General features: G+C 48.5%; 2 protein-coding genes across 2 annotated transcripts in view; one reads left to right on the top strand and one right to left on the bottom strand.

Moving 5' to 3' along the window:
- LOC144146844 (sedoheptulokinase-like) overlaps positions 1-17,284 on the bottom strand; it is a 74,405-nt gene extending 57,121 nt beyond the window's left edge. Inside the window, exon 1 of the mRNA XM_077678783.1 lies at positions 16,328-17,284. Within this exon, the coding sequence (XP_077534909.1) occupies positions 16,328-16,953 (626 nt within the window). The 5' untranslated portion in view covers positions 16,954-17,284. The remainder of the gene's footprint in view (positions 1-16,327) is intronic.
- Positions 17,285-17,629: 345 nt separating this feature from the next.
- Positions 17,630-19,317, top strand: part of Sea (mitochondrial citrate transporter scheggia) — a 34,974-nt gene continuing 33,286 nt past the window's right edge. The window contains exons 1-2 of the mRNA XM_077678782.1: positions 17,630-17,794; positions 17,905-18,054. Coding sequence (XP_077534908.1) covers positions 17,931-18,054 — 124 coding nt within the window. The 5' untranslated portion in view covers positions 17,630-17,794; positions 17,905-17,930. The remainder of the gene's footprint in view (positions 17,795-17,904; positions 18,055-19,317) is intronic.

Raw genomic sequence — 19,317 nt, 5'->3', positions numbered from 1 at the left:
GCGCACCAAGAACCACTGCCGGGTGGCGCCACTAGTCTCCTAGGCGGTGCGCTCCGCGGTTCGTACTTCTACAGTGGCTATTACTTCATTTGCTACTGTGAAAAAACGACCTTCCATGTATTTTTCAATAAAGGAACACTATAAACATCACTCATGTATCGATGTTTTGCCTTAGATACGCGTAACGTTTTGTTTTTGCTCAACCATGTTGACAAGTATGAACATCACCATTAAATTTAGATGTTTAGAAAAGACTTTGCCTATATAAACGTCTCGTTCCACAACTGCCTTAACCTTGGCCGGGCGGCTGAATCCAAGGACAGACAGACAGACAGACAGACAGACAGACAGACAGACAGACCAAGATTTCCGCGTTCAAGTAACCCCCAGAAACTGCATGACTTCAACCGGTGCGTGCAAGAAGACTGCTACTGCAGGTCGCTGCTGAACTTTTTACACGAAACCGGACTGCATGCCTACCTTTAGACTTATCCAGTGTCATCAATTTCCTGTATACCTATGATTTCTGTACCCCTCCTGTCTCCTCTTTGTCTCCTCTTTGTCTTACTTCCATACTTCCTTCTTCTTCTTTCTCCTCTCATCTCACCTTTACGCCTTCTTCATATGCCGAATGGCAAAAACACGAAGTACAAAAAAGTAACCCCACAGAGAATTGTCTTTAAAAAGGGCGACGGACTGTGGAACATTTTGTACGCGCCTTGTATACCTCACCGCGCGGGGGCTCAGGGCTCCATTCCACATCGCTATGGGCGACGGCACGCCAGGCCTTGCCCTCCCTCTCGGGATGGAAAGTCCGACAAAGTACACCACTGCGGAAGAGGCTAGTGCAGCTCGAAATGCATCTCGTAGTATATACCCGCCATCGGGACTAGGAAGCGGCTACAGATGAAGTAGCGGCAGCGGCCCCACGAAAGCAACATGAAAGTTCAGAAGAAAGTTCAACAGCAGATCAAAACCAACAACGTTTCGTCTTGGCATTCTGCGACATTTCTAAGCATCGTCGGTAATTTTAATCTTACCGTTTTCGCCAAAATTTACGCCTACGATGTGATTCAAGACGAACGTTAGCGAGATTGTGTTTGTCCGATTCGACGGTGGAAAAACATCTTTACCGGTTGGGCCAAATAACAACGCAGCTCCTTCCCAGGCGACGACAAATAGCAATAAGTAGTATATGATTTCTGGGTCAGGGAAACGTCAGTTCAACAGCGGCGCAGCAACCACATGTGCAACCGCAATGAAGCTGCCATCGTATGGAAGACCTCTCTGTCCGAATGGAACGCTCACTGTGGTTCAAGCTTGTTGGGGCATAGTAATCTAGCTGAGCTAACCCCACAAAAAAATCTGTAAAGCTATTGCAAAAAGCTATTCAACATGTCGTGTAGACGTGGTTTTAAGCGCGTCCAGTTTTGTTTGTCAGAATATTATGCCTACTTGGCAAAAAGCAAATGTTGCCTTTGCGTACGTAACCACGCATAATCGTCGTCATCTTCATCGTCATCGTCGCCATCATCATAATCATCATCATCATCACACCACCACCACCACCACCACCACCATTATGACCCGGTTCCCATTAACCCGCTGCCCACACCCGGGAAGAGCAAACCTTTCTTGAGGACATGGTTCATCTCCCTTACGTGTGTGAGTGCACCCATAACCTGTGGCCGTGTTCCATCGTACATGTGTACGGACGTGACGGCATCCCCCGTCGGCATTGGCTTAATTGCGGAACAACTCCGCACTAGCACAGGAGCAGAAATGGAACTTTGGCATCCCTTCCTAAATAAAGTTGAGAAAAGCGCGGAAGCTTCCTCAAATCAAAACTGCGTCAAAAGTGCGTCAAAACCTTCGCTAAAACTGCGTCCAAGCTTCGCTGAGAGTCAGTCCAATGAATTGAAAACCTTCAAACTCCCAAATCGCAAAACGAACCCATGATGCGATTTTTCAAGCACTATACGCTTCAATGAATGCGCCCATCTACGAATGATCTAAATGTATACCGATACGTGGTTTATGAGATATATAGGTACACTACTGTGATCCTTCTTTATGATCGATGCGTGCATTGTCTTATCTAGAAGCGCGCGTTTTTCGCGATTTTCAAGTAAGCGTTTTGACACAATGGAATCTCGGTTTCACGCACGCGCCGTGTGTCCAAACATCGTATATATATATATATATCAAAGCTTTTCAGTCAACCAAACAGTTTATGAGGGAATTGCATTAGTTTTTTGACAGGGCGCTATCGGTTCTACTAAATACTAAATATCGGTTTCGCTTTAATACTAAAGGTATCACCATCCCAGACCTTTTGAGAATGTTAGGGGTGGCATGCCATCCCGCACCTCATTACGTAAATAGTGCGCGCCGCCCATGGGAAAGCTAGTTGTGTCCCATAGCAACCGCTGGGCATGCAGCTGCCAATTTTTCTCTTCCTTTGATCTCACGGGCGCCGAAACAATGTCGCGAGGAGAGTTGGAGTGTACATGGCTGTCTTCTGTATACTTAAACTTGCGCGAAGGGTTGCAATAATTCCGCGATTTAGTATTTTTTTTCTTAAATCGCTAGTAAGATAAAGGGGCGCCAATCCACCCTCTGAAGGTGGTTGGAAGGCGAGGCTGTAAACGACACCCACAACGATTACCCATGCGACGTCACTTGAATTTACACACGTAGCTCTACAAAGAGAGAAATCAGAGACAAGTGAAATGCACTTAACCACATCTTTTATTATTTCAAAGAGATATTCTTTGCTAAGGTTAAATCATCGCATGATCCACAAATGGTGGTTGTCTGAGTTGTAATGGTGAAGCACATGAGTGGAAACACTTTTTTTTTAATTTAAGGAAGTTCAAACCCGGTGTTAGAGAATCTCCTCTGTGTCTGCCGCCGCCGACGGAGGTGACTAGATCGGCGGCAGAGACGGAGAAGTGAGATTCTATACATTGGTGTGAGATTCCTTTAATTGTTACTAACTCCAAGCGCATGCGCAAGGCGCGCACACGGCCGCTACACGTGCCGTGGGCGGAGCGCGCAGCGACGCGAGAGGTCACGTGACGCTATCACGTGGCATTCAGAAATAACGCAGGGGGTAAATCCGCAGATGTGGTCGGTGAGTGCACCGCCTGTCTCCCCTGTCTTCGCGTGGGCTCGTAGCTCAATCGGTAAGACATCAGGCTCTCGCTCCGTTTCTCTATTCGTTCCCCGTTCGATTCCTAGCGATGCCAGTAACTTCTGTTATTTATTCGCGGGAGTTTTCTGCTGACACCAGCGGTCGCGACAGATCCCATGGAGGGTACAGGTAAAAAGCTTCGCTTTCAAAGCGATGCGGGTTACTCAGTAGTGTTGCGGTACGACAGTGCTATCCCACATATCTGGGCTATCCAACTGCAATGAGCTTTCTTCCATTCCAAAACAGCGCTAGCAGTTGCGATAATGAAAATCACAATTTGTGGCTCTTTCTACCACGACTGCTGGTGATGCTCTTGTCCAGTACTGCTAATCACAGGCCGCGTTCGGGGTGATCAGTTGAGGCTTGCTTTGAATGCACATCGTACTTCGCTTTGTAAGCTTCATGCGCAAAGGGCCAAGGGCCATGTTGACCAAAGGCCATGTTGGCCAAGGGCCATGTTGACCAATTTAAGCCTATTTCCTAATGCCATTCATTGCCCTTGCAATAACTCAGCGTTTAAGTAGTGGCCACCGAATTTCAACCAGAATCTGTCAGAAGCGGCAGTTGCGATAGCAGCGGGCCATCAAAATTAATGGCGGCGCCTGCAAGATAAAGGTCGTGAAGAAGGTGCATTGACCCTTTGCGGCAATATAAAGAGTACGAGAAAAATACACAACTGACACGAGCTGTCTGATTGCATGAAGTTAGGACTCCGTTTAATGAAAGCTCACCTCTATAGAGCAACCTCATTTCAGTTCAAGTTGGCCACAACACTCGTTTGGCTCTTTTTGTTCAGGCTCTGCATTCCTATGAAGACTGGAGAGCATTGCAGTCCTATCGGCTTTACAGGGGACATCACGTAGCGCCAGCTTTGCTTCTTCAAATGTAACGAAAAATTGGAGCCCTCCAACATATCGCGGCAGCTATACGCTCATGACCCCGTCCCTTCAAAGTTGAGTCGACCCTGAGTGGCCATTTCCGCCAAACATAAAAGAGGTCGTTGACTGTTTCGCTTTGCGCATCCATCGAAGCGAAGATTGCGGGCCTTTTATGGGCCTCCTTCTCAACTGCCGTTATCTTGCGCCCCCTTCTACCTACTCCTCCGACCCACCTCTTATCGCTGTATAACTGATAAAAGCGGTGTTGTAACTCATTTTGATGGAGGGACACTGCTACGGTGGCGGATAACGCTACTCTACTCTTGCTCTTTTTTTTTCAGTTTCATGGTGGTACTTCAAATGAATTTGCGTGACCCTTTCGAGAGAGCGCACTTTTTGCGCAACGACGATTCCGCACCACTCGGAGCCTTCGAGAACGCGATTTCGTTCTCAGCGGTGGCGTTTCTAAGAAGCTGCTCTTGGGCAATAGAAATGATGGTAATTATAATGATGACGGCGACGATACCGGTTGGGACATATCAGAAAACTCATTTCTTTGCCTGTGTTACGATCCTGCTTAAACGGGCCACTTCTGTGAAACGCTTCCAATATTTTCTTCCTGCCTGAACGCACTGCGAAAGCTATAGTTATTGCCCTCAAAGAGTGGCACTGCATGATTTGCTCGTCAAAGCAGATACACTTTGCAACTTCTGCATTGCTTTCGTTGCAATTTTGTTTATACTAGCTGCCGAAAAGAAACCGGCCAATATAGCCGCTACATCGCTTAAGTGATATTATTCGAGCCCGCAATAAGCAATGCACAGATCAAGAACTGGAGAATTTCTTTAGCAAGTTTCCAAGTTCTCTGATGGGCGCAGAAGTAATATTTGGCTGGGGTAGTTTGTGATACCCGTATCTCAGTACTGGATGCGCTCATTCCCTACGCCCGGAAAGCATTTCATATTTTGAAAAAAAAAATGAAAACGTGTTTCAGGTCCTTGAAGGATTATATCTAATGGACATGCCCATACGTTTTAAACGTCAGCTCATCATAAATTATTTGTGTATGCTTAACGCACACTCATCACACGCACGCGCATGCGCACATGCATATATCTCAGCTGTGCGTGCGTGTGTCTTGACACACCCACGACCTACGTTTTCTTTTTTTTTAAGTCTGCGTCACCTTTTCGCGCTGTTGCCTCTTGTTAAACCAATCGCAGTACCAACTTGCCCTTAAACAATATTTTGCCTCTATCTCCCTATGCATGCTCCTTCCTCCGTTATTATGTAAAGCTACACGACGGGTGCATATACGTTGCCGGTGCGTTTTCCTCTATTTGACGGATAAAACGAGAGACTCGGTTTTCCTACCTCCCACGCGCGCGTCAGTCGCTGCTCGTCGAATATGTGCCACCAGCAGTGCGAATTATAAAAACGCCTACAGAAGCCCCTCATATGCTTGAAGTCCCCCGCCGCTTACATAATTCGATGCATAATTAAAGGCCGCACAAATCCAACACACTGAAGACATCGAACCAACGCAACAGTGGCACGTGAGAGTCAGTCAGTTGCGAGATAAATGCGCAGAAGAATGACTGTAAAAAAAAATTTTCGAATCGTAATCACTCGGCGAGGCTCAAGGATTAAAAGTAAACATGGAAGCAAGACGGAGGTAATAGCGGGGGAATTTCTCTCTGAAATATGAGCCCCCAGTCCTCGGCCACGATTCTCTCGAAAGTCTAACATTATAGAGTCGTGTTTCCCCTTCTGCAACGTCGATGGAAGCGCGCGCTCGTAATGCGCCCTCTCGTCGGAGTACATAAGGCGTCGAGGCTGCGGGTTATTTATCACCTACTCCTGCAGCGAGGTGGATCGTTTAACGCCCATTTTTCAACGCAGCGGCGGAATTTTAGCGCGGAGATCGTTTCGGTTTAGAGCGGGTCGGCGGATGCTGCGGGCAGCTCGAAAACGCTACCAGATATACGGGAACGTATTAAAAGAAGGCAATGGAAACAACCCAAATTTGTTGGCTGTTTCTTGGCCTCCATTGGGAACTCCTATAGCTAGGAAATTGTCGATTTTTACTTCTCTGCCCTCGGATAAAGAATAATTCCTTAGTTAAAGAATCTCTCTGAATTTCGGCAGCGGGGGAACAAGGCAACTTATGATTGGGAAATCACGGCACTTTTTATTTTAATGGACTCCATCCCAGTGGAAGGACACTGATGGCCTGACAGCGCAGTCAATTAAATTCAAATGAACATGATGTCACATATACTGCATACCGGAAGAACGGCAACGAGAGCCTACTCTGACAGCAGCCTGCTAAAATATTAAATGGAAGCGTAAATTACTGGGCATAACAAAACAAAAGCATCAGCATCATCATAACCATCATCGCAATCATCACCACCAACCATCCACGTCAAATGCGAAACTTAAAGCCTCTGCCAAACGCCTGTAGTCACTTCTGCAGCCATGCGATGCCATAGTCCATTTGCATTTCACGTCCTGCATCGTGTGACCTCCACCAGCTCCTATAGCCACTCCGTTACTCCGGTGGTACGCTGTTTGTCCGTTCTTTTCATAACAAGCCCACCCCATGTTCGCTTAATTTTTTTAGTTGATCAATGAGGTTTCAAACCGAAGGTTGTTCATTTCCGTGACCCTGGAAGCCCGTATCCTCTTTCTAAGCCACTGGTTCTCAAAGGGGGGTGCGCGGAACCCAGGGGGGTTCGCGAAGCCCTCCACAAATCTCTCTCTCTCTCTGCCCATGCGTTCATTTCTCTGCCAATACAAAAATGCCGCTTCGCTCTGTGACGTGAAAGTTTTATTTTTCAGCGTAGCACGTCTTCTAATACGTGCTTTTTGCACAACACGGCGCGCTATGCGAAAAAGACGGGCACGCAAAAGGCATCATGTATAAGTGTTTGGCGACTTTTAGGTGCAGGAGCAGATTGCCTGAAAATATGACATGCATCGCAGCACAAAGACTAGCTTAAAAAGCCGAACGTTGAGTATGTGTTGTAGACTTCAGCTGTGTGTGGAAATTGTTTGGCATTATGACACGGAGTTCATTCAAGGCGGACCCACCTCACCACATTCTTATGGCACTTAGTACTTCATGGCTCACGGGATTAAAAAGCATCGTGTACCGATAGGGAAGGTTTTACAAATTCATAGACATGTTCCTAACGGCCTAGCTTGCTTGTTCAGGATTATATCACTTCCTAACTGAGATGAAAAATAAGCAAGAAAGGCATTTTGGTTTTTACCCCGTTTTCACTGGTTGGCGTTAGCTGTCCAGCAAGCAAGAGTTTTATGTTTTATTTCAGTACAGAAGTTACATATTTCTCAAATAAGCAAACCGCAGGCCGTTGTTAATGTTGATATGTATTTGCAAAGCTTTTTCTATTGATACTTGATGGTTTCCAAGTCCGTGGGTCATGATGTAGCAAGTCACATAGGAATGTTAACAGGTGAGTACCCCTTAAAGGAGCCATGAAGAGAAAACACAAGTTTGGTTCATTCGAAAGATTGCCTCGTTAGAACCATAGTGACACCACTTTTAACACAAACTTCGCTCAAATAAGCTACATAATTAGGAATAAAGGGAATGACCATGCGACCCACCAGCTCATTTCCCGCAACAGAACCTATGATGTCACACGAGAATGCTCTGCGATTGGCGGAGGCCGGCAAAAGCAAACGCAATACGCAGGGCTTACCAGTTTGCATAGTGAGCTATATGCCCGTTAAGCATACTGCACATTCCTTTTATGACACTAAGAACGGTGGAGTAAACGGTTGAAGTTCCGAATAAACACGCAAGCGTGTACGCCAATGCGTACGAAACTACCGCCAGCCGAACTCGACATCTCGCCGTCGCCACCGTCGCGCAGACTAATTTTCGGGTTCGAGGCTCTTCGGGGCCAACGAACCGTCCCAGCACGCACAGCCGCGACCTTGCTTGGTATCGTAATCCCTTCACAGGAGGTTGCCCGTCATATCGCAAACCAGCAAAGGTAAAAATAGAAACGAGGGGAGTAAGGAACAGCAAGCAGCGACGAGATAGTGACAGTCGTCGCAGTTTCGGAATGGTGTTGGCTTGCCGCTATTGTTAGGAGCTCGTTTGCAGTTTACAACCACTGAAAACTTCAGTTTGTTCGAGTACTTTACAATGAAATTTCGTTGCTACGTTTTGAAATGCCCATGTAGTACGGGCAAATCGTCGAGGGAGTGCGACATCCCCGCCGGTGAGGAGATCTACTTTCATGTGCTGCCCAACGACGAACCTCGGCGAAGCAAGTGCCTACGTTTTGTGAACTTTGCAAACGGAGGAGAAAGAGAGCTAAAGGAAGTGCGAGTGTGCTCGCTTCATTTCCGAGGAAGTGATTACGGCAGGGACCCTTACGTTAGCTCACTCTTGGGACATGCTGGCGCTCGTCGCCGACTTCGTCAAATCGCCACCAAAGCGCTCTGACCTTGGGGGGAAAAAATGCCGTACACTCGTATTGACGCTCGTATCTTTCTGGTCGAAGCAGAGAGCTCGCGCGAACGGCTTTCCATACACGACACCGGCCAACTGGCATAAGCGATACTACTACTGAAATTAAACTATTATTAACCGTAATAAAAATACGGCACAAACGTACCAGTCTGTATTCGTCCGTCGCGACGGGGCTGACGAGGCAGCGGTGCCGACGGCTGGGCGTTCGTCTGTTGTGGCTATCGCGGAATGGTCGCTTTCCGGTCCATCCGCGTATCCCACAACTCCTGCCGCTCGTGCACTTAGAAGCATTGAGCGTTCAAGTGGTGTGAGGTTGTTAAATGCAAGCCCGAGCTTCTCGGCGAGAGTTTTGTTCTCCGGATCAGGCGATTCCATGACTAGGGCTGCGGGTGCACTAGGCTTTACTAGTATTTTTAAAATGGCCGCCGTTCCTGTTTGATTCCCGCGCGTGGGTGTTATATGTAGTCGTCATACTAAGTATCTGTTTCATGGACCGGCTCGTATGACGCCATTGTTCACGTGACGAAATGTGCAATTTAGCGGGTGATTTAAAATTTTGGCTTAAATTGCCTTATTTCTCAGTGAATAAAGCATCATTTGCTTCCGGGAAAGCGCTTAGGGTACTATGAAACACCTAATCTTTCGAATAAAACAAAATTTTGTTTTCTCTTCATGGCTCCTTTAACGTCCTCCATCACTTTTGCAAGCCCAAAAGGGGTCCAAGCACGCTCACGCCTGAGAACCAGCTGCCCTAATAGCGACACTTATCGTCCTTCGTTTTATAGCTCGTTGGCCCTTTAAACGTGTTTTCTCTCAACGTGTTCAATGAGGCGCTAAACATCTGCCCCATCTGCCATCACCGGAAGTACACATTGGCTGTAAGCCATCCTTTTCAGTGAATGCAGCTAGCCTGCTGTTAGTTATGAATGCACAAGCTTTCATTGCAGCGTGCCCCATCGCGAACACTGTAATGTCTGGAATCTGTACAAATGCGTAATTGGCTAAGTTGATGCATTTATATATGATAGCAATGTAAAAGTAGATCGCTACAAGAAAAGAAGCGAAAAAAATTAAAAAGTACAATCAAACGAAACGAAAAGTTGCCCTCAATTATTGATAGCCCAATCTGGAAACCATCGCCCGTCGTAGGAGACGAAATAAATAATTGCAGAAGAACGAAGAACACAATAAACTATTCACGTCGCAAAGGTATACTTAATCCAGCGCCCTCACGACGATTAGATAGAACAGAAAATAAAGTTCAAAATTGAAATAAAAAGATACGCCAACGAAGCCTAATTCGATCGGCGCCCGCTCAGGCGATTAACTAAAAAAAAGCAACAAGCAAATTTAGAGCCCTTCCACTAATGTAAAGACCGAGAACCAGGGAAGCCGTGTTGGTGAATCTGTATTCAGTAATTCATACATGTTAACTTGCTACACTGACCGAATAAAGACGTATACACATAACTTGCTTGGAATTAATCCCAAATTATTTATTACATAATTTCTTTTGGGATAGTTAACTTTCGACTTGACAAGAGTTACCGCCGCTTTCTATAACACTACTCTCTCCTGAGGCGACCATGCCGCCTGTCGACTAAATATTGATGACAAGTAATGAAACTCGGCGTAACGACAGCGTCGTTTTAGCGGCCAATTTCGGCATGATTTTCTTCGAGATACCTACATTCGATTGAGAGAGGTACAGATCATTTTAATTCTTCGTCGACGCGACCCAAGAGATGCACGCAATGTTGGTCGGAACCTAGCGCAAGACGGCTTCCCTGCAAAACGCCGTTGTCGGGGTTGGAGTGTTCTCTCAATACCAATTCAGAAAGGCTAGTGAGCTCATGATCGGAGAAGTAGCAGTAACTTTATTCAAACAAAAGTAACCGTCATTTAAACGACAGCTGCATGCCAAAACTCAAAATCAAAATTCACGATACAATTTTAAGATTAAGAATAGCAGGCAACGGCGACGTCAAGAAAACTGGCGGCGCCACCTGCTTTGCCCGCGCAACTCTCAACCGCAGGCGGGGCTCAATCAACTTCCCAGCCCAGCCGCACCTGCCTCGATTCGATCAATGGGGGGTCCCTCATCAGCTCTCGCCGCACCAAACCCCGCCGAAACAAAAATAGTAGTCAGAATAAAAACTTCAATTTCAGACATGGTCTCATTCAATGCGGTCGGATGCGAAGCACCAGTACGCGGAGAACGGTATAGTACCATTGGGGACGAGTGTGCATACAGGCACCGCATTGGTTAAGCATTTTATCGAAAGTGAAGTCTCGAAACACTTTTCGGACAATTTCGAAACTTCAAGGTGCACTGCCGGCAGCTGCTTGCCCAAACATACCTCGAATGTACGGCGCACAAGGGTGGTCGATAAATTCCTTTTATAGAGCCTTTCATGCCTCTGGTACCGAAGCCAGACTACATCATTTGTTGTTGCATTGTGGTGAAAATGCATCGCTCGCGAAAAAAAAAAAAGGCTTCGAAATGGCAGCTGTAGTTATATTTGATATTTTTATTAAACGTCATAATTATACAGTTGCAACTTGTCTAACTTCCTTCCTTTCTTCCTCTTTGTAGCCGTCTGTGCAGCAGACATCCTGTCCGCTGCACGGAACTAAATATTCACTTAAGCCTGCTTCCGTGCTTTGAAGGCGACAGCCTGCCAATTCTTGCTAACAACTCCTTTGCTGCTAAATCGCATGTTCGTCTCTTTGTTTGCTTCAGTTTTCTGCGTTACAGCCCACATTGCTAGCTCAGCACGTGATAGTCTACTCACGTACGGAGACATCACGCAACATTACCGCCTCTCCCACCGTAAATACCCTCCCGCCAACTCATCCCTATCAGTGGAACGCCTTTGGTGTCAGCTTCAAACTGAATCCCTCCCCTGCTTAGCCGTAATTCATCACATTCACCCCTCACTGTACCCCACAACACTCTGCCAGCACTGCGGAGAACGGGCCACATTACATCATCATATGTAATGTGGCCACTTCCCTCTCTGACCACTGACCACTTCCTCTCATCACCTCCGTCGACCAGTGGGAAGCAGCGCTGGGTTGCTCAAACCTGGATCTCCAGAAGTCGCTCACGGGTCGGGCCGCCACAGTCGCCGAAGCTCTACGGTCTTCGGCCACCAAGCTGCGCTAACCCTTGGTTAAATAAACTGCTCTCTCTCTCTCTCTCTCTCTCTCTCTCTCTCTCTCTCTCTCTCTCTCTCTCTCTCTCTCTCTCTCTCTCTCTCTCGACCCTTTTAATCACGTGGCGTCACGTTCAGCTGTCCCGCTGCACGCACTATTCTACAACTTTGACGTTTCGAATTCGCAGTTTCGTGAACTTCGTGAAGCGGGAACATTACACCCTAAAAGTTCCAGATTCCTGGCCAATACCGAGAGGACGTGAGGCTCAAAGAAAGGAACAACGACGGCAACAACTCTTGTTCTATTTTGAGGTCCTCACGAATTACAGTAAGCCTGGCCAATCCCCTCTTGTGGGTACGTGTCAAAAACTTTGAGGCCATCATCATCATCATCATTATAATCACCGCTCGGAAACAGTGCAGTTGCAGCGCATCACGTTGCTTACTGTGGAGACGGGTTCAAATCACGCTTCTTTTGAAGCCGAAATCCTTACGGGCCCCAGTTTGCGAAAAAACCGTCGTCGTCGTTGCCCGGTCAAGACAATGGCGGCAGCTGTAAAGAGTGGACAAAAAAATTTAAAGCGGTTCCACTCAACGTGAAAGCGTCTGGAAGTGCGGAGCCCGCCAAGAGGGGCTGTGGCGCCCTCTATTGACTGTACTAGTATCAGCCTGGCGTTGATACCGAAAGTAGTCAAGGCAGGGCACGCAGCCCCTGGAAATAAGGCCTATAAAGAGACACTGAATGGTGTTTTCTTCCACTTGGGGGTATTATTGCGTCAATTCATAACGTTTTCCTTGTTTTATTATGGTGTACTTATTTGAGGCCTAGCGACGGTATTCGCTCCGTGGCAACGGCGCAGCACAAAGATCACGTCCAGCACTTTGCGTATGAGTAACGTGTGCCTCTGTGGCGCAATGGGATAGACGTCAGCTTCGTGACGCGAGGGACTTAGGTTCGACCCCGACCAGGGAAAGTGATGATATTTTCACAGCCTCTGTTTCGGTGCGTGACTACGCTGGCTAGATACCGTGGCCCAGGACGAGCCTCGACGACAAGGCGGGCCCCTAACGTGCTCCGCACGTACTCATGCGTGATCTGGTACGTACGACTCGAACCCTGGTTTCCATAGCAGCAGCTCGTTGCTCTACTAGCGCGAATTTTCCGCACGATGGCAGAAAAACGATTGGTACATCCAATAAACCTAACTGCGCGATTTCATTGGTGTGCCTATTATTCCATTTTAAGGCACCGCTTTGTTGCTAGCATGCAGTTAAAGCACTGATTGCTGTCTATAAAGGGACCCATAAAAGCCTTTTGTAAAAATTACAAAAGGCCTGTATTGTCGCGTAGCACCAAAATAGCGATGCAATGCCGTTGGAATTATTGATCTACATTCAATACAGCTGCGCCAGAAGCAATTAAATGCACCTCCCCACTTTGCCGATCGATTCCTCCCCCCCCCCCCCTTTGCTGCTTTCAAAGCAGCTGGAAACACTGGGAATAGCCATGTGACATCGCGACGCTCGGCTTGGCACGCGCCAATCGCTGCAGACTCGCCTTTGCCTCGGGATCGCGCTGGAAGGAGGAAGAGCAGCCGGAAGCCAATGACAGTGACGTTGCCGGCGGCCGACCTTGCCGGCGATTGGGCGAATCAGGGAGCGGCTCGCCGTTGCGTCAGCAGCGATCGGCTCGCTGCGGCGTCGCGCTCATCGGATAAGAAAGGCTATCTTCGAAAATTGTTTACAAATTATCCGTACAACGTATGGGGCTCAAACGTGGCTCAAAAATCCCCCGTTATGTGTTCTACCACCTGAATGCATTTCATTGCCACCTTCACAAAGCTTTTATGGGTCCCTTTAATACCTCCCCATGACGTCACTATTGACGCTGGACAGCGCGACATTTGCAATTTTGTAAACACTTCTCATCGCTTTTGCTTTACTAAAACAACGTTCCTTCGCGCGGGAAGACACGTGAGCGAGTAATCAACGGTTACTTCTTACAAATAAGGCGAAAATAGATGTCGTCTTAATGTTTTGTTTTTTTTTTCGAGCGCGACGGACGTGTCCCACCTTCGTGTTACAATGCGGAAACTAACACACAAAATCTGCAGGAAAATCAGAGGGAAACCAAGGAAAATACAGCAAAAGTCATGCGGTAGAACGAAGATCATCGCGCCTCTTGCAACTACCGCGAAAACCCCAAGTATCCTTTTCGTTCTAAATAATTTCTCATGCCCTTCTCGAATACGTGACCACATTTTAGTCCTCGATTGCGAAGAAATCACGAAATAGTACCCTTCGTGATGTAACGTCTGTTGTGTCATATAGTAACCATCATCGTCATCATCATAATCATCTGCCTGTCTACGCCCGCTGCAGGGCAAAGGCCTCTCCCATGGATCTCCAATTATCCGGGCCCGGTCCTGTGCTAACTGCGACCAATTTATCCCCGCAAACTTCTTGATCTCATCTGCCCACCTAACTACTTTCTGCCGCCCCCTGCCACGCTTGCCTTCTCTAGGGACCCACTCTGTTGCCCTTAGTGACGAACGGTTATCGTGCCTTCGAATTACGTGCCCTGCCCACACCCATTTCTTCTTACTAATATGTCCCTAACACGCGTTCGTTCCCTGACCCACTCCGCTCTCTTCTTGTCCCTTAATGTTATACCTATCATCTTCCGCTCCGGTGTCATATAGTAATGGTGTTCAACCGTTTTTTGCATTCGTATCGTCGTGTGACCACGCCTAATATTGAAACCCTGTTCTGTGTTGAAACGTACTTCTCCAGTCGTGTGTTTCTGCCTCACTGCTTCAACGTCATGAAAGAAAGCGAACCATCCGGTCGTCTAAGTAAAATCGACAACAAATACATGTTTTCTGCTTTTGCTTCCTATTCACGTCTCCCTCGTTATCATAATGGGTGTTACGGTGTGCTACATTTAGTCATTTTGAAGCTTTTCGATCTGCGAATTGCGGCAAAGCCGCTTTTAAAGCGCCGAAAGGCAACTGCGGGAGATGGTACGTAGATATCTACCCATCGAAAGGTGTTAGGTGGTAACCGCCTGCATTGAGCTGCACTATGATTGTGGGGAAAACTGCTTGCGTGTCCCTCTCCCGTGCAGTGACACGACTGCGGATGCAAATCTGCACAACCACGCGGACATTACCCAACGCCCTCACGGCTTCCTTATTAAAAGAATTGCGAGTCCCAAAACGCGTAACGCTGCCAACGGCAGCCGCAAGTGGAGCAGACGATTTCCACTTCCTTCGGCCTTTCGGCACAGGAAAGCACACCGCCTGCGGCACACATCCACGCACGAGCGTCCACACTAAACCTGCAATATTTCGTTTCTGGCACGTCTAAAACGGTGTGGAAATTAGGGCGCCTTATAGCGGGGTCCACTGCAGCACTTCTGATAAATGCTTTCACTCTTTATACTTCGGGTGTGGAATTACTGGGAAAGATTGATTTATCGCTATCCCAAAGCGGCACTGCGTGATTTGCTCGACGCGCATCAGATTCGCCTTGCGTTTCTTCTTTGTTTTTGTAGCGACTTTTTTTAAGTGGCCACCGAATGCGTTTGTTGCTGCCACTGAAAGGAGGCCACCGGCTTCCTTCCAGAAAAATATTGTGAGCACGTACGTTTCTACGTAACCTGATGGGCGCATTTCATCCATTTTTTTAGCTGAAACAGTTTGTGACCCCCTATTCTAAATACTAGCTGTGTCTGTTGAGAGCGTTCTGGAAGCTGTTAAGATTTAGAAAGAAAAAAAAATGAGAAAACTGTTGAGGTCCCTTTTAAATTTCAAAGCGTTCCCTTGCGCAGGTGCCCTGTTCGGAATCTTTGTGTTCCGCGTATCGTTCTGACCATCGGGTGTTTTCAAATCGTAATTCACGTACTATCGGTGTCAAATGAAACGCGAACATGTAAATATGAATCAAAACACGCAACATTGAAAAATGCTGTTCGTTGAGGTCTAATAATAGCGCGCTATTGGTATATTCGGAAAGCCACATTTCCGGACTTTGTTTTTGTAACGAATTCACGCGTAATAATTTTGACTTTTATAGAAAGAAATCGCGCTATTTATGTGCTGTGATTCATATTTTCGTGTTCGCGTTTCATTTGACGCCGATAGTACATGCATGTTTAATGAATAATTGTGTCCCAGATGACATCATGAGTTTAGCAAGCGTTTGAGCGTGAATATCGAAAAGCCGCGGTTGTCTAGCGGTTTGTGCAATGGACTTCATGTATATGGGTGCGCTAGTTGTGTCCCAAAGTACTGTGCTTTTTTTTGTCTCTCTCTCTAAAGGGTTGCTGTTAAGGAGAGGGACAAAAAAAAAGAAATCTGGCGGCGAACAAGACGCCCCAACGTTTCAAGTTCCGCGCCCCTGCTTCCGCCGTTAATACGATGATCGAACGTTCAAAGGTACAGGTTGGACACGAGCCTCAGACCACGATCGGTTGATCGATCGGTCCACCCGTAATATAGCCACAGAGCGCCCCATCAATAGTGAAACCAAACTACCTTAGCGCTGAAGGAATTACCCGCCGCCCAGCGCCGTTACTCACAGGTCGGTGTTCCACTGTCCGGATACGGTGTCGAAGTATCCCCACGAGGCCGCCGTCTGCGTTGACATCACAGGCCTGTCCAAGCCGCACAGCATGGCCACCACAAGGTCCTGCACCGCTCCCGCGCGGTCGAAGCGCTCCAGATCGTGCGGCTTGTGCTTCAGCAGCCAGAAGACGGTGGCGCAGCCGTGGCCCGAACTGAGCCTTAAGTGGGACCTCGGCTTGGGCAGGGAGTCTAGAAAGCTCTCGGAGCAGCGTCCATCCTGCCAGGTGTACAGCGGACTGACCACGTCCACGTCGAAGCGGCCGAAGGCGTTGCGCTTCCAGCCGCTGCCCTGCCGCCACAGGACGACGCCGTGCATCTGGCCGGACACCGCGACGCGTGTCACGCGAGCTAATTGTTCCTTGGGAAGCTGCGACAGACAGAACTGCAGCGCGGTGCAGATCTTGTGCGCGTCTTGTTCGCTGCCCAGAGAACCGAGCTCGCTGGCAAGCGTCGCCTTCGTCTCCCGCGACAGCGACGCCACGGCCTGGTGGTCCCCGTCTTCGGACACGAGACAGGCCTTCACCGTGGTCGTGCCCAGGTCGATTCCCAGGACCAGGTCCTTCCCCGACGGCGCAGTCATGGTAGCCCCCGCCGCTTCGCAGCTCCAGGAGGCGATGAATCGCGGAGGCACCGCGGTGCGACCACGTGGGGACGGCCCGGCGCGCGTCCGGACTCGGCTGACGCTCGAACCGAGACAAGCACTGCGGTACAGAGCGGCGGCGACGCGTTCTACCGCACTGAGCGGTCCGCGCGCAGTGTTCCTCGTGTTGTTATCGCCGCCGCCGCCCCTCCGCTTTCGGTTTCGTTCCTTCTCCTCCGCGGCGATTCGACGGCGGATGCGACAAAAGGGAGTCGGTGGGGCTCCCGAGGAAAGGTTTGAAAAGCGAGGATGTCCGCTTGCAACCGCAACAGTACAACATGCCGCACGTGGCGCCCTCCAACTTGTAGTTATAACAATTGATAGTGTGAATTTACGGCTGTGCATACGCGCTTCATAAAGTGTAAAATGTCCGCCAAAAGTTTTCTGGCGCTGTAAGCGGAAGCGATAAATTTGTGGATGAACTTTTTAAAATAATTATAGCATAAGTCAAAGTTTCGAAAATTTACAAGAATAAATAATAAAAATATACTTAATATTTTAAATAATTTGTTCTCAACCTAACGTCTGTTCCAAGCGCTGGTTTCATGCGAAACTAAAGCTACAGACGTTGCTACTAAATTGTTTCACAAAAACAGCCGGTTCGTACCCGGTTCGTGATTGGCCAGTTCTGGGGGGCTCGGCTGCTGGGCGATCAACTGGTGTGAGAGTGGTGTTGGTGGTGTGGTGTGTGGTTTCTCGCGCAAGGTGTGTGTGTGTGTCCGTGTCCGGTGCCAGAATTCTTCCTCAACTCCGTGCGCGTGGCCCGGACAGTCTGAGAGCGGTTAGTTTATTGCTGTTTCTCGCGACGTCTTCTAGGTCCTAACAAGTTGTATAGCCCTGACGTGTTTCCCGTCGAATCGAGCGATCTTAACCGCCGTTCCGTTCTCGCAGGTGGTTGCCACGGCTGGTGAAGAACGATGGACAAGGACGGATCCAAGTTTCGCAGCCCCTTCGGACGTCCCAGAATGGCTACAAGCGGCGCTGCTCTAGCCGCTTCATCATTCCTACCGTCTCAGAAAACCACCAAAGGAATCGTCGCCGGTAGGTCCGCGACACTGCGAACCCGTCGTTTGCCAGTTCGCTTCACCCAACACCCGGTATCGGCGCAACTCTTCGCTACACAGCCACCGCTTTTAATGTTTGACACCATTATCCGATTATTGCCGCTCTAAATGAGCAACGGATTGTAGTCGGAGTTAGCAGAGAATGTCGAATGACAACTGCACGATGAAGCTTCGTGCATGGGGCAAGACTATTTCGAACGGCAGTACACACGTTATCGCTGTCCCCCGTCTTCTGGGAGCTGGCTTGTTTTCGCGGCATGTGGCTGGGATGATCGCAAGTCATCTCGCTCCCTTATCTTCGTCCGTGCGACTTTGTATCTGCGCCGGCTCGAGTCGCGCGATCCGGCGCGCGCGCACGCGATACACACACGCCGGCTCTTGATTTCGAAGGAGCATTGGGTATGCTAGATGACCGAGCCCGAAAATAACGAAAGTACGCGTGAATAATGTAATTCAAACGTCGTTTAAAAAATATCGGTTAGCGAGAACGAGCAGTCTTCGATCGGTCGCTTTTCGTTACATTGCTACGAGAGTTCCGCGCGCACTTCGGATATAATCGCTTATCTGCCCCGAGGGGTCTTGTCCGAGCAACATATTGCGTGATGTGTGGCCTTTGAAGGTCGTACGGACGTAACATGGCCTCGCCATTCACAGTCTACCTTCGGCGACGGTATCTGGAGCGCCGTTTCGATTATTTTTACCGGCCTCGCTTTCCTAAGTGGATTTCCGTGCATGCTTGCCCCGCCGCATTTCTGTTTTCTCTCTCCCGGCCCCTTTCCAATTTGTTTTCACTGTTTCGAGTCGCTTACATTGGCAGATATGTAATAACCCTTTCGTGTCATTTTTTTTTCCCCCACTCTGGTATGTCATCTGCGGCAACTAAGTTGTTCACGCGAGCCAGTAGCCCCGGTTTTCCGATATCTCGTGGCCGTGCCTTGCCCTTGCGAACAAGCGTCGAACGAGAATGTGCGACTGTTTCCTCTTAGCGCCCGTCCTGGCGCCAGGTTTATTATGTTCCCTTGACGTCACGGGGTGAACGGATCTGGTTAAAGGAATCCCGCAATACCGTTTCGAACGTCACAGAGGCGCCGCGCGTGCGAACGTTCCCCGATACAGAGGACGGCGCGGCAGCGTTTTCGGAGCTGTGCGATTGGCCGGCTTTTAGCGCGAACCCTGTGATAATTAATAGAGAAAAAAAGCACGCGATGGAAAGGCAGCCAGCAGTATAACAGCTGCCAGA

The sequence above is a fragment of the Haemaphysalis longicornis genome, unplaced genomic scaffold (assembly GCF_048455015.1).
Source record: "Haemaphysalis longicornis isolate Haplotype H1 unplaced genomic scaffold, Haemaphysalis longicornis Haplotype H1 scaffold_7, whole genome shotgun sequence".
NCBI classification, from domain to species: Eukaryota; Metazoa; Arthropoda; class Arachnida; order Ixodida; family Ixodidae; genus Haemaphysalis; species Haemaphysalis longicornis.
This window is presented reverse-complemented; position numbering and strand designations above follow the sequence as displayed.